The 15,374-nt window shown below is 45.9% G+C and overlaps 1 protein-coding gene across 1 annotated transcript in view; it reads left to right on the forward strand.

Moving 5' to 3' along the window:
* The first annotated feature begins 4,285 nt into the window (after nucleotides 1-4,285).
* The window catches only part of Uxs1 (UDP-glucuronate decarboxylase 1), an 81,801-nt gene continuing 70,712 nt past the window's right edge, over nucleotides 4,286-15,374 (forward strand). The window contains exon 1 of the mRNA XM_090336287.1: nucleotides 4,286-4,475. Within this exon, the coding sequence (XP_090192413.1) occupies nucleotides 4,382-4,475 (94 nt within the window). The 5' untranslated portion in view covers nucleotides 4,286-4,381. The remainder of the gene's footprint in view (nucleotides 4,476-15,374) is intronic.

Genomic DNA, 15,374 nt, shown 5'->3' on the forward strand with positions numbered 1-15,374 from the left:
CACATAAAGAAATGCTTGATATCTCTGGCCATAAAAGAAATGCAAATCAAAACCACTCTAAGATTCCACCTCACTCCAGTTAGAATGGCCATTATCAAGAAATCTAGTAACAACACATGCTGGTGGGGAAGTGGCCAGGAGGGATCCCTACGCCACTGTTGGTGGGAATGTAAACTCTAGAAAGAGTATGACGGTTCCTCAAAAGACTAAACATAGAGCTCCCCTATGACCCAGCATTTACCCAATCGTCCAGAAACAAAGACATACTAAACCACTAGCACAACTATGTTCATTGCAGCATTATTTACCATAGTGAAGATATGGAACCAACACAGATGCCTCTCAGTAGATGAATGGATCAAGAAAATGTGAAATTGTATGCTACATTCAGAAAGAATGACTTGGATAAAATCATTGCTACATTCAGAAAGAATGATTTGGAAAAAATCATATTAAGTGAAGTAAGCCAGACCCAAAGGAACATAGGCTCAATGGTTTCCCTCATTTGTAATAATTAGGACACATCTAGGATACTTCTAGCAGAGAATTACAATAGCTCAAAACCTAGGTACATAAGGTCATTTAGGATGAGACTAAATGAAAGGAACTCTAGGATATGGAACAGAGGTTCATTTTGTGTGATTGCTGTCCTTAATGGACCATGTTATTTCTCTTCTCTTTTTTTTGCCTTTTTGGTTAATCCCATATTGTTACTGTATCTGGCTTGGTTACCTGGTGTATTTTATATATATTTGTTTATTTATAATAGGGAAGCTAAGGGAGAAAACAAGATGATAGGGTGGGGGGATAGAAATGGGGCCAAAAACATGAGAAGGGGTGTCAATGTGTGAGAAGTAATGCACTTACTATCTGATGAATGTAACTGTAACCCCGCTACACATTATCCTGACAATAAAATAATAATAATAATTAATAATAATAAACATTTAGAAACAATGCACAGGCCCTGAGTTCAAGCCCCAGTGCCTGCGTGTGCATGTACGTGCACACACACACACACACACAGAACAAAGTGACATTCATTTTCTCTGTGTCTTCTCTTCTGCTTTACCTTCACATCCCGACCTATTCTGTTAAAATGCTTTGGTTCTATGCCATTAACCTTAATCAATCCTCCATTTCAGCCTTCAGATTGTCCATATTACCCAAAGATGAAGATTTGCTACCAGCACGTGGGTCTGTGATTTTTGCCTCACACGGGTAATTTAACAGCCATTGTCAAGCTAGCTGCACAGGAAGTATGATAGAAAGTAACTGACTTGCATGTGTCCAAATGAATGTTGCCTTTCAAATTCCTCACCTTGAGATTGCCTGCCCATCTATTTTAAGAGACTCTCTATTTTCATGCCAGTGACCTCTTCCCACATGTGACTTAATTCAGACCCAATTGCACCTTCCCTCGACCCTGTCCTTGATTGTGTGTCAAGGGCAGTGGAATGGGAGACATGTGGGATTTCCACACATCACCTGCTTGCCTGCTTGGTTGTGTCTTTGTAAGTGGTAATTGGTTGTGCACGAGAAAATCTAATCAGAGTAACTTTAATTGCAATAGTTCCACAGCCCACAATGTATACAGAGAAATCGTTTGTTTCCTAGCTTGTCTTTTATCTTCCCACTGGATCACTCTGCCCTACGCCCACCACCCTTAGCCACGTATAGAACATACACCTGTGCCGTGCATACATTGATCAAGCACTGTCATAGAAAACAAATGCGTGCAGTCACCATGACAATTCCCTGCCAGCTAGAAATACAGTGTGTTGAGGGAGGTGAGCCATTTTCTGCTTCCTAGCAAAGATCCTATGGGACTATTTGCATTTGCACCCATACCTGATGGTGTCATTCTATCTGAAAGGATGACTGAGTCAGGGCAGATTTCTAACTCACTTCTGCTTATCACACGGTGTTCTGGGCAAAGCCCTTGATGCTTAAAGGAACTCATCATTAATGGACTCTAACCCAGGTCCTTACTTCAGTCTGCAGTACACTGGATAATGAAGCACTGCCTATGAAGGCTTTTGTTCAAAATTCTGTATTTAAATCGATCTTTAAAACTGGTAGTAGAAGGGGCCAGGAGTGTGTGGCGTGGTGGTAGAGCATTCACCTAGTATGCACAAAACCCTGAGTTCGATTCCTAAGTACCACATACACAGAAAAATTGGAAAGTGGTGCTGTGACTCAAGTGGTAGCGCTCTAGCCTTGAGAAAGCACAAGGACAGTGCCCAAGTTCAAGCCCCAGAACTGGCACCACCACCACCACCAACAACAAAAGTAGTAGTAGTGGTCTATTTTTTGTTTGTTTTTGTTTTTATTCTGATATTGAAGCTTGAACTTGGGGCCTGGTTGCCTTCCTTTAGGTTTTTTATTCAAGGCTGGTACCCTACCACTTGAGCCACAGCTCCGCATCTGGCTTTTTGCTGGTTAATTGGAGGTAAGTGTCCTATAAACTTTCCTACCCAAGTTTCTTTCAAACTTCAATCCTCAGATAATGACAGCAAGCAGTACTTCAGCTGCAGCTGCCAATGGCATTCCCATACACTTCATTCAAAGGGGCCAGACAAGTTGGCAAGTGTCAAGTGGCAGGAAAAATATTCAACTAAAAAGTCTGGGTTTTGCAAAGAAATGGCACCTGCGCCACCATTTTAGGCTTATTTGAGTGAATCTGTAGTTATCAACTAAAACCTGTATCCATTTAAAATTTGCTTTCAATCTGATGTTGTCATTTGGTCTCCCATCTCTAGTTCTCATCTTTAAAAACCAAGGGATGGATGTACAGAGGCTATCTTCTCTAGTTACTCTTCTTTCCAAAAATCACAGATCAGCCCATACCCTAAATGTCAATGACAAGGAAAGCAAGACTCACAGACAACGCCTGATTTGTTCCAATTTGATCTATTCGAGAGCCTGGCCCCTTTGCGAACTCAGGAGTTGGCCTCCCATGCCAGGTGCCTTGTAACAAGTCAGCCTCCTTGAACACCTCAGAGACAGGGATATGATTTTCATGGCAGGAGGCAGCATGAATAGTAGTCAGGTGGGAACTGATTCCCTTGTTTCCTGCATTCAATGATTCTACACGTATTTATGGGGAAATGAGCAATGCAGAAAGGACAAAGTAGCATCAAGAGCCTCTGTGCTCAGGAGTTGGAAGAGTGGGGGCCCATCAGTCCTTTTGATTTTTCTATAGTTGGATAGTTTATTTTTGGAGGTTTCTGATGAAGCAGAAGGAGAGCATTCGGTGGTTAAGTTTAGCAAAATAAGCTGCATGTCAGAGGGGGTCTGAGACCATGATCCTATTTAATACTGTGTGTCCTTGGACTCATTGAGCTTCTGATGGGCATTCAGTCTGGTACCGTGTGTAGCTACCATTCTCAGTACACCAGCACAATTCACCCTGTAACTGAGTCGTAGATACACTCGATAAAAGATGGGAACTAGCCTGTTGTCACTGGCTCATGTCTGCAAGCGTAGCTACTTGGGAGGCTGAGATCTGAGGACAGTGGTTCGAAGCCAACCAGAGCAGGAAAGTCTTCAGGCCTCTTACTTCAGGACGCCGGAAACAGAGCCGTGGCTCAAGCGGTGTGTGCCGGCTTTCAGCAAACAAGCTAAGGGACAGGACCATGACCTGGGTGCGTGCCTCGGCGTCACACTCACGAGTGGACCTGGCAGTCTAGTCGAGGAAACCCAGCGTCTTCGTTAGTTCCTCTCCGCGGTCAGTGCCACTCCTCTTCCCTTCCCTGTGGCTGGGCCGTCCCGATGAGGACCGCTTTTACAGGACGGCGAGGGCGGTTCCGGGGGAGGAGGGGACTTATCGCCGGCGGCTCGGGCTCACTCTCAGCAGCCCCGAGCCAGGCGGCGTTCGAGGGAGGCCTTCCCAGAACTGCAAAAGACGTGCGAACTGGGCACACACCTTTCGTGTGCCGTCCGCCCAGTGGGGCTCCAAACACTCCCGGCCCCCGGCCGGCCTCCAGGTTTGGGGACGCACCTTTGCAACTCGCAGACCCCAAGGACGCCCAGTCCCGGGGCACCGCCAGGCGCGGGGCAAGCACGCCGGTTCGCGCATGCGCGCCCCGGCCCCACCAGGCCTTCACGCCACCACCACTGCGCCTGCCCGTGGAGGAGGCGGAGAGTGGGGCGCTGGCGGGGGCGGGGCTGATGGGTGGGGCGGAGCTGCGCGCGCGCAGTGGGCCTACCGGCAGGAAGCCCAGGGCTTGTGGGCGGGGCGCTCGGAGTGGCGGGGGCAGGGCTCTCCCCGGCCGCCGCCGCCGCCGCCTCCGCCGCCGCCGCCGCCGCCGCCGCCGCCGCGCATTGTGCAGCAGGCGGGCCCGCGCGGCAGGGCGCTGGACCAGTGCGGCTCCCGGGCATGGTGAGCCAGACTCTGCTGCGCCTCGTGTCTGCCGTCAACCGCAGGAGGATGAAGCTGCTGCTGGGCCTCGCCCTGCTCGTCTACGTCGCCTGTGAGTGCGCGCCCACGGAAGGCCGGGAGCTCCATTCATTTCCCGCACGACCGCGGGAGGAGCCGGGTCGGGAGCTCGCGGCGGGCCACGCGGGGCCTGGGGCGGTCCTGCGGCCGGCGTGCCTCCCCGCCCGGACCCGCCGGCATGCACCTCCCGCCTCCACCCCTTCCACGCGCGCGGCACAGCCGCGGGCCAAGCTGGACGCGGACGCGCGGCCGTGTAGGCCCGGACGCGGGAGCCCGAGGCGGGCGAAGGGGGCACCGTGCCGGCGGGGCCCCCGCAGCCCTGCCTGCTCGGTCTGGCCGTCTCGGGTCGGGTTGCCCGGGACCCCGCGGCCTCAGCGCTGTCCGCTTGGCCTCAGGACTCCGCTCGGGTCCAGAGGGAGGCGCGCGGGGACGCCCCTGGGGACGCCCGGCCGGGTTACGCGGGACAAAAGTACGTTCAGCACTGCCGGCCCCGCGCCGACTGCGCGCCGCTCAGGAAAATTACTCAGCCTGGAGCCCTCCCCGGTGCCCGGTGTCCTCCCCCGGTACCCCTCAGGGTCACCGCCCCGGGGACCTGGCAGCGCGCTGCCTGGACACAGGCTGGAGGGCCGCGGTGCGGGCGGTACGTGGGGAGGCGGCCCCTCCGGTTTCCAAGAGGTGGCAGAAGCCGTCTTTAAAAAAAAATTGAAAAAGAAAGAAAAACGAGCCTATTAGTCGGTAATGTAAATTGTTGCTATTAATACTTTCCAGAGCAACAAAGTTGCACTAAAATTAGCTCCCAGCGGGAGCTCTTTTTGAGTCCTGGCCACCCAGATGGACACCCACTGAATTGAGACCACTTGCTGAAAGGTTTGAGCAACCCGGGTCCCATGCCCAGGGGAGCAGGTACTAAAGAAAATGAGTGTCCTTGGGAGGAAGACCTTGAGTAGGATCCATCCTGTCCACTGGAGTCCAGGTGTTCTAGGAGGTGGAGCCTGGACATTCCAGCCAGACTCCTGGCTCAGGCTGGGGCTGGGAATAGATATTAGATGTTGAGTACTTTTGCAAAGCAGAATTAATCCTGAGGAGTGTGTGTGTGTTATCAAAGAGAAAGTTCAGCTCCTGCAAAAAGACCCCTTACAATTGCATAAGTGACTAAATTACAGCTGTCATTATAAAAGAATCCTGTCATGACAATGATCATACCTAAATTTATGGAGCTTTTCTCATTCCACGGTTGACTTCCCTTGATTTTGTTGCCCACTGAGGTAGAATCCCTTCTGAGCTCTTCATGCGTGTGTTTCTGATTCTGGTGAGAATCTTAAGCCTCAACAAGGATGAAGTCACTGTCTTAGCTGGTAAAGTACTTAAGGCAGTGCTTAAAACACATTGGAAAGCTCAGTCACTACCCAAGGGATTGAATTGAAATTCATGCCAACCTACCAGATAGCCTGCAGGCAGAGATCCAACTTGAGTTACCATCAGTAGTCTGTTCCCCCCCTCCCCCCCCTCGTCCCCCCTTGTGCCATTATTGGGTCCTTGAACTCAGGGGCCTGGGTTACTTAGCTTTTTTTCTCCAGACGGTGATCTGCCACTTAAACCATCGTCCCACTTCTGAATTTTTAGTCTTTAACTCAAGATTAAGAAGTCTCTCAGTTTTTTTGCTAGGCTGGCTGAATATTATATCTCATTCTCCTGAGTGTTTTGTATCTTAGCACGTGTGTAGATTGAAAAGTCATGTGAATCCCTGCATATAGCCTATGTCAAGCTTGTTAGGCTCAGTAGCCTTCCTGCCACCACCTCCCCTACCCAGAAGCAAACCCTTGACTTGTAGCTCATTGTTCATTATGATTCTTTTCTTTTTCTTTTTAATTATTTTCCTGCTGAATCACAGGCTTCTAGACTTCTCAGTCAGAAATATATGTAGTGACTTTTTTCTCATAAGTTTTCTGATTTCTCAGTGTCATATATATGAGATATATGTAATATATACAAGCTGTATATACATACATATGTAGTGACTTTGTTCTTTGGAAGATGATTGTTCATTCTCCCCCTTATGACCATTTAGTGTTTCTGTGGATGACTGTAAATGCTGCTGGTCATGAGCCATGACATATGTTACTTTTTGTTCTTTCTGAAGCTAATAAGTAGATTTTACCGTATTTGGTGGTACTGGGGTTGAAGTCAAGGCCTTGTGCATGCTAGACAGGCACTCTACTACTTGAGCCCCACCCCCTAGACTTTTTTGCTTTACTTGTTTTTGTATTGGGGTCTTGAGTTTATTCCCAGGTAGCCTGGACCACAATCCTATTGATGCTTCCCTGTGAGCAGGAATAATAAGCACGTGCTACCATACCCAGGTGTTGGTTAAGATGGGGTCTCATTAACTTTTGCTCAGACTAGCCTTGAACGACAATTCTTTCCTTATTTCTACCTCCTTAGTAGCTAGGATTACAGGTGTGAACCTGTAATTACACTTGGCCTTCATTTATTATTTAAATTTTGCTTTGCTTTCTACTCACGGTTACTGAATAAGTCTATACTTCTTTGCCATTTGTCTCTGTCTTTGCATAGACTGTTTGTAAGCATCAAGACGTTTCTACTGGCCCACTTTCCAGAGCATGTCTGGGGACCCTGTGCCTCAGCATCTGCATCTGCCTGGATCTGCCCACCCTAGGGATTTTACTTCTTTCTCATTTTACTCCCTGGTTTGGATTGGGGCATGGGGTAAAATTTGAGGCTGCCTTCATACTTGATGAACTGATTCTGTAGCATTCCAGAAAAGTCTGTTTGGGATTGCTAAGGTATTGTTCCATTCCTGCAGGCTTATTGTATGGTAGAGGAGTTTGAAGCCAGTGTTTGCCTTTCTGGAAGATTGTAGGCTCTTTTATGTGTCCCAGATAGTGTCTATTCACCCCCTATTTCCATCCTGTTGCCCCTGTTCTCACAGAATTATTCTTCCTCTGTGCTTGGTGTTCTTATCCAGTCTCTCTATCCAGGATGAGCCCATGTTTGCCAGGAGCTGAACTGGCCTGCTACCTCTCACTCCTGGGCCCTGTGCTCTGTCACAAATGCAAGTTGTTGCTTCCCACCCCCACCCCCTTTTTTTTCAGTATGGCTTGGTAACTTACTACACTCAAGATAATAGTGCTTGGTGTAGAGAAGACGCTCCCTTTTTCTTCAATTCAGAGATCTAAAGAAGAATCAGTCTCTTCATCATTTCCTGGGACCATTCAATTTTTCTTTGGATGTTCTTCCCCTGCAGTCTCCAGAATTACCCTCCCTTTCCCTTTCCTTAAAACTTTCCCTTTTCCCCTTTCCCCTTCTTCCTACTCCCTACTCTGTTGTGCCCTCTCTCTCTTTCTCCTCCCTTCCTTTTCTCCTTCCTTCCCTTCCTCTCTTCTTTTCTCCTCTCCTCCCATGCCACACTCTCTTCTCAGAGTTTAGTGCTCTTGCATGGCTCTTTTGCTTAAGGCTGGCACTCTACAGCTAAAGACAACTTCCCTCCCCCTTCTACCCCCTTCTTCAATTCTGGCTTTTTGTTGGTTAGTTGGGGATAAGAGTCCTGGATATGTCTACCCAGGCTGGCATCAAATCTTTACCTTCCGATTTCAGCCTCCTTAATTAAGTAGCTAAGTTTTACAGGTTTGAGCCACCAGTGGGCCTTGTCTTTTCTGGAACTATTCCATTGTGATGTAGAGTTGCCCCAAATCGATGCATTTATTTCCTAGTGTCCAGTACTTTACTTTAGAGAATTGCCCTCATCTTTGTGTTTATACTCTTGTCAGGTCCATTCAATTTAGATTTGCTATTTTTAAATTTTTAGTAGTTTTTTTTTTCTCAGAATAGAAGAAGAAAAATGATCTTTCCTTTGTGGTTGCCTTCTTTTAATGATCTTTTTGCCTGCTCGTCTTTCTTCCCATTGAATGGTCTCTGTCCTCCAGGTTGGTGTTGGAGGTCTCCTGCTCCAGCTCAGGAAGAAGACTGTCCTGACCTCAGTGCTGAAGTGCTGTTATGGCCAGAGTTTCCCTGCCTCCTGCTGGGTGGAGAAGAATGACTTCCTGAGCTGAGTGGGGACAGGGCTGTAGACCTAAGTAATGAAATCTGATCGTTCTATTTGGCTAGGAACTCCCCAGTCCAGAGATGGAACTTCAGGTCTTCTGTTAGGATGGGACTTAGACTAGGTAGTTGGCCTGAAATCAGACTGCCTCCACTACCAGCTTCTCTCATGCAGATGTGCCATGCTGGCCCAGTGCTTGGTCTTTCCTAAGAGTAAATCAGCTATTCCCATTGCTGGCTTGGGATCCTATCTTATGAGAACCTCTGTGCCCACTGTCTTCTTTCTGTCTTCCAGCAGTATTGTGTTCCTGGTTCTCCATTTTACTTTTCTAAGTCCATATAGATTTGTCCCTTCAATAAGAATGCTTCCCCCCAAAATACTCAACAAACGTTCTCACATTTAGTAAGGTTTAGGAGATATTATACCAACTATGGTTGGAGCATGAGTTTTCCAGTTTACAGTCTTGCTAAAACTGTTCAAATTACATAGAAACCAGATTTCAGACCTTGGATTTGGATCTTTCCCAGGCTGATGATTCATTCTTGGGATGTTCAGCCACGAAGGGCTGCAATCAGTCAGTTCTGGGATCACAGGGGAAACCACCCACTCTGCATTGTTCAGTGCTGATGAGTGGGGTGTAAGATGTTAGGTAGGTTAAGCATATTTTCTGTTTAGAATAATTTCCAGCTGGGTTGAATCTACCATGATGCAAATCTACCTTAACTGGAGGAGCATAGTTCACAGTCAAAGCATCAGTACCACTGCCAGCAAACTCAGGACATTTGAAAAATAACTTTTTCTCCTTAGAGTATTTTGCATTAAGGGTGCACACGTAGCACTTGTGCTCAAGTATCATATGAATCTGACATAGGGGTGTGTTCCTGTAATCCCAGCATTTAAGACACCAAAGAATTGTGACAACAGAATGAGACCAGGTCTCAAAAAAACCCCAAATTACTTGACATAATATTTTTCTATGCCTAATATGCTTTTCTATGCTAACTTAAACTTACAAGATTATTATTTTGTTGTTTAGGATTTTCCTTTTGGGGGCGGGGGCAAACCATTAGATGGTTTAAAAGCCAAACCAGGAAGTTTCACTGAGGTGTCTGTCCTTGCCTTCCCTTACTTCTCACCAGAATCAATTTCCTTTTTAGTTTGGTTATCCATCCTGAGTTTAATTTAGTAGGTATAGGCAGATAGGTATTTTTCCGTGATCTGCTTATACTTTTGCTCATCTTTCTTCTGGGTATTGGTTGTCCTTTACCCTCATTTTTTAAGAACTCAGTCAATTGAAAACAGTCTTTTTTAAGCCTGGTATTCTCAAAAGAGCACAAATGATACATTTGATCTAGAATTCCTAAACTCTTAAAGCCTTGGTGTCTTCCCTTACCCAGAGAACCTATTCTGATGACACCTATTTGTGAGTTTGGGGCTCTAGACAGACTCAGGATGGGATCATGAAAAAGAACAGTAGATTGAAAAGTTTCAGCCCCATCTGGGGCTGGACACTGAGCTAGGCATGGAGGCTGTACCCCTCTTCCACCTTATCTCTTGCAGCCCTTCCCTTTGGCTGTTCCTAAGTTATATCCTTCACAGAAACTAACAATTGCTAAGTGTTTTCCTGTGAAGTATTCTAGTAAATTCTTGACTCTGAGAAAGGGTTGTAGAAAGTCCTGCTTTGCAGCTGGCTGGTCAGAGGCCAGAAATCTGTGATCTGCAGTTGGCATCTGAAGTGGGACAGTCCTATGGGTTGAGCTTAGCCTGTGAGATCCATGCTGATTCCTCTGTGGGGTCTGAGCTTCCGCTAGGCCACTGATTCTAGAATATATCCAAAGTGGTTTCTAGAAAGTTGCAAAATGGCTTGTTGGTGGTGGGAAAAGCTCACCATTTGATTTCAGGGGTGTTCCAAGAAGAAGTAGGCTTAGGACCTGGGAATGTTCATTTTCAGCAATTTCCCTGTGTAGTTCGGTGGTTTGTATTAGACAAGAATACCACCACTGAACTACTCCTTCATTCCCTTGAGTGCTTAAGAAAATGGTTGTGCTGAGTGCTAGGTAACTTGTGAAAGAGAAAGGAGACCCAAGACCTTGAAGGAACAGGACTACCCTTGAGGTAGAGATACTGAGGGAACAGTTAGCACATGAGTAAGGCTAGGACAAGGGAGGTAAAGAGGAGGCTTGTATGGAGTCTGCTGAGGGGAGGTACATGAGGAGCAGAGTCCCTTGGGGCCCCAAAAAACAGAGTAAGGAAGGCTGACCCTATTGGAAACTTATTTCAGTGGGATGAGTAAACATTTTTTGAGAAGTCAGTCGTCCTACAAAAGGAAATTTTGATGACCCTACTTGAAGCCTGCAAAATGTAATTACCACTTTTGCATTCTGGGGCTCTGCATGGTCTCAACAGTGTGTCTTGCCCAGTACATCTCTGTGCATGTGTACAGGTATGCTGGTGGATTTTAGCTGACATATATTTTGCTAAATGGGCCAGTCTGTTCTTGTCTGTGCAAATTCATCTGTTGAAATCTTTACCCCAAAGCACTGGCATTATGAAGTTGGGCCTTAGGAGGTGACTGGGGCATGGAGTTGAAGCCTTTCTGAGTGGGGTCAGTGTCCTAGGAATGGCCTTGTGAGAACCCAGCAAGGAGTACCGTTTGTGAACAGGCAAGCTGGTCCTTACCAGACACTGACTCTGCTGTTCCAGAGGTAGGAGGTGGAATGTTACGTTGTATATAAGCCATACAGTCTGTGGGGTTTGTGAGAGTAGTCTGAGTTGACTCAGACAGGCAGGATGTTAGGAAGGACCTATGGTGAAGTTGAAGGCTTTCCTCATGTAGAGGTGTCTGTAGGTGTGGTCAGATAGCAGATTACTGTGTGAACTAAACCTTCATGCTGTCTTCACCTTTCTTCTCTTACTTTATCTTCTACAAATGTGATGGACTTAGGAATTATCTGAGGGGTAAAGGTGGGGAGGAGAGATTCAAGGTTGAAGCCTTTTCCCAAAAGGGTGGTCTCACCTGTCCAATTCGAGCCACTTGGGGTGAGGAATCTCTGTACTGTTTTCTCTTAGAAAGTGGAATGTCTGTGTGCTTTTATGTCTTGGAAGTAAGATTTCTTAGGACTACTATGCAGAATTGAAAGGACATGTGTAAGAACAGTAAAATTGAGGAGCCATATAGGAACCAAAGAGGCATCCAAGTATAAGTGTTTTAAAAACTCTGTGATAGGAAGGAACTTCCCAGGCAAAAAGGCCAAGAACTAGCAAGAAGGAACTCCTAGGAGGAGGGAATTTGAATTTATCGTTCAGTTTCTTTTCACTTCCTGATTAAGAATTTTAGAGTTTCTTTAACCAAAATAAGTAAGTACATCAAAAAATACTTGGACTTCTTTAAAGCAGGCTTTTTTTTTTTTTTAAACAGGGAATCTGACTATGTTAGCAAACCAAAACAGTTTTGTCAGGGTGGTGATATCTTCGAATATTTTTTATAACTTTTTCAGAAATGTTGTAAAATTGAGAACAGAGTGTGCTGGTTCTAATTGACATAAATTTTGCGCGTTCTTGGCTTTCATGTATATGTACTTGTCTTAAAGATGTCAGCAGTAAAGATTGGAGGGGTAGATAGCTCAGTCATAACCAAGTAAAGGTTAATCTGATACTCAATGGGAAGAGTGTTTCTTGTAAGTGATTGTGGGCTGTGAATATGGGTCCTTGGAAATTGGGTTCAAAGCAATACTTGATTGTAGCCAAGTCAGTGTCTTCCTTTTCATACTCTGAGTTTCCTTATTAAATAGAATTAACTTGAATTTCCTTGCTTCCCTCATCTTGCTGCATCTTCATTATTTAAAGACAAAATATCTGGGCATATCTTGCCTATAGTGACCAGTGCAGCAGTGAATGTGGTTATACCACTGACTTTACTGTATCCTGATTTGTAATCTTTTAGATAAATGCCCCCAAAGTGGTATCTCTGGATCATAGGATAGTTCTGTGTTTAGTTTTTGAGGAATCTCCGGAATGCTAGTCTCTAGACATTTGCAGAGTCAAGGTACAATTTTTGTTTGTTACAGTGTTTCACTGTGCAATGAGGCTAGCCTGGGATTCTGTGTTCACCTCCCAAAATGACAGATATACAGCATATGGTCTGCTCAGGAGTACTTTTTGCTTTCTGGTTTTTGGAACTGATCTAGCATGCTTCTTTGTATCTTTTCCTTCCTGTCCTCTTCTCCTTGTTTGGTACTATCCTCCAGATGAGAATAATACACTTCTGATGTTTACTGATTCCCTGGCGACATTGCAGAACTGAGTGATACAGTGGAGGAAACTGTTGACAGCCATTCAGGTGACATGTTTTGAACTGCAGGTTTTACATGTTGGCAGTTCTGAGGAGAGCTCTGACTTGTCAGATTGTCAGACAGAATGTATCTTAGTTTCAGTCTAAGAGTTGGACATGTGATTGTTAAGAATGTCCATTTCTATAAAGATTTTACTGTTAGATACTGGGGCTTGAACTCAGGGCCTCGAGCTTGCTAATAGCTAGGGATGTACCACTTGAACCATATTTCCAATTCCAGCTTTTTGCTGTTTAAGTGGGTAGAAAGTTTCTTGGATTTGTCCGCTCAGGCTGGCTTCAAACCTTGACCTCAGGATCTCAGTCTCTTCAGCAGCTAGGATTATAGCCATGAGTCACTTGCACCCAGCTTAGGAAGCTTTTTCTTTGTCGGTCTGCTGCTGCTAGGTACTAAATAGAGTTTGGGACCCAGTTTACTTTGTGTTTAAGGATAGTGTACAAATTGGCTAGTAATGTTCAAGGGTTATTGATATTTTGCCTGTCTTCCTGGGACTTACTTGTAGTTTATCACTAAAAATGTTTAACATTTGAACAATTCTGGGGGCATTTGGGAAGCCTCTGACTTCTAGCTAATCCAGTTCCCTTCCCATTAGACACTGGATGGCAGTTTAGTAGTGTATGTGCAAATCACCACGGAGCGCCCTTTGTGTTCTGTGTTAGTAAGCTGTCTTTAGGTGTTTTTAGTATGCAACAGCTTTCTACCTTAGGTTTTCCCATGACTTGCTATTTCCCTTTATGTGTGGAAAGAAATGTTTCAGTATAGAGATCTACACATTCATCTGAATAGTTGTTTAAACATACTATGTCTTCATTTAAATGAAAAGTCTGATGGAAGGTTTGAGGAGGAGAGCTCTGTTCTTTCAAACTATTGTTCTGATAAGTTTCATAAGTAGGGTAAAGCTCAGTATTAGAGATTTTCGTGTTTTGTCTTGGGGTTCCAAGGTCAGCTCTGTTGCAGTCTCCCTTCCTCCCAATGTGTAACTTGTAGAGTAGTTAGAACAGGGACCCTACCATGTATCCATATGTGGCTAGAGATTCTACAGAGGTTATCACAGAGGGTACCCTGGATGTCCTGTCCAGAGGCATAATCAGGGAATCCTAGTGTTGACTTGCCTTTATGGAGAATGTTCTGCCATGGCCTGCCCATGAAGAGTCTTGGGTGGGAGCCTTGAGCACCCTCATGGAGGAAATAGAAGACACGCAAGGCTTTGCTGTGTAGAGTGGGGGCCACAGGCAATTGTGAGTTGTGCCCGGTGTGCTGGGCAGCCCTGAGACTCCCTGCTTTCCCTTAGAGACCTCTTTGTGATGGAGCCAGTTAACTTGGTTGGAAGTACATCTGTAGTGACATAAGCAGCTACTCTCTTCCCAACCATTTTAGGTTGAGAACACCCCACTTCATAATACTGCTCCAGGGACTGTTAAATTTCCCCATGTATCTGAGAGGCCATTCCAACCATAGCAGTAGGGTGTTATTAGGTAAGCCCGGGAGAAGGTGTGAGTCACCCATAAGGATTTTATAGTTGGAATTCAGTAGCATCCAGGGGAGGATGGGAGGGCCACAGGGCAGGAAATGGAAAGGATGGTCTTCTATGCTTCTCCTATGGCCTCTGGTACCAAGAGTAGGACCAGGGCTCTTAGGAGGCCTGACAAGTCTGATCTTGTATGTGAGACATGGAGAATAAACGAATTACTACAGCCTACTTTCAGCCCTGTGCAACTACTTAGTGTGTGCCCAGGCCTGACCCCTTTAACTGAGAACAGCTCTCAGCCTTAGTGGATCTCCAAGGCCTATTCCAAGGGGCATGCTGGTCACTCTTGTTGCCTGTATTTAACACCTTGTTCCTGAAGTGGGACCTTGAGACAGGAAGTTTCTGCACTTCTGCAGAGCCCCCATTTGTATTGAAAGAATGAACAACAGTGCAGTATCTCCTTGCTTGAACCTCTGGTCCATAACACCAGAACTTCGGTGCTTTTCTTATTCTGAGAATAATGCACCTCCTTATCTGCTTTGTGAGAAGATTTTCATTGCCTGGAGTGAGACACAAATTGGATCTTTTCCGGAGTACTTTGCATTGTTGGGGTTCTTTGGAGGTGAATGAGGTATATATTCTCCAGCTGAAGAGGATGCTTTGTTCACTGGGGCTGGGAATATTGTGCTGTATGGTCAGATCTCCCCAGAACTGCATACTGGACCCTCCCTTTATACCCATATGGCACTATTTTATGAGGAAGGGTGCAGCCATACTTGGTGGGGAATACAGTGAGCCAGGAGTGGTTGAACTGCTGCTGCTGCTGATGATGACTAAGATGTCTTAGTTAGTATAGGCTAACAGAAGAGAGATCTGGCTCTGTTTTGGTCCTGGTAGTATAGCCGCTTTTCCAGCCACTTTACAGTGGTAGAAAACAGCTACTGAGACATTGTGTTCCTATGGCTTTGGGGGTTGAGAATTTTAAAAAGGATGGCTGTTCTTCCATATTTTATAATGTCTTGACCTCCAGCAACCATGCTGGAGGATTCACCTGCA

Source organism: Megascapheus bottae, chromosome 7, assembly GCF_031878675.1.
Source record: "Megascapheus bottae isolate mThoBot1 chromosome 7, mThoBot2.hap1, whole genome shotgun sequence".
NCBI lineage: Eukaryota > Metazoa > Chordata > Mammalia > Rodentia > Geomyidae > Megascapheus > Megascapheus bottae.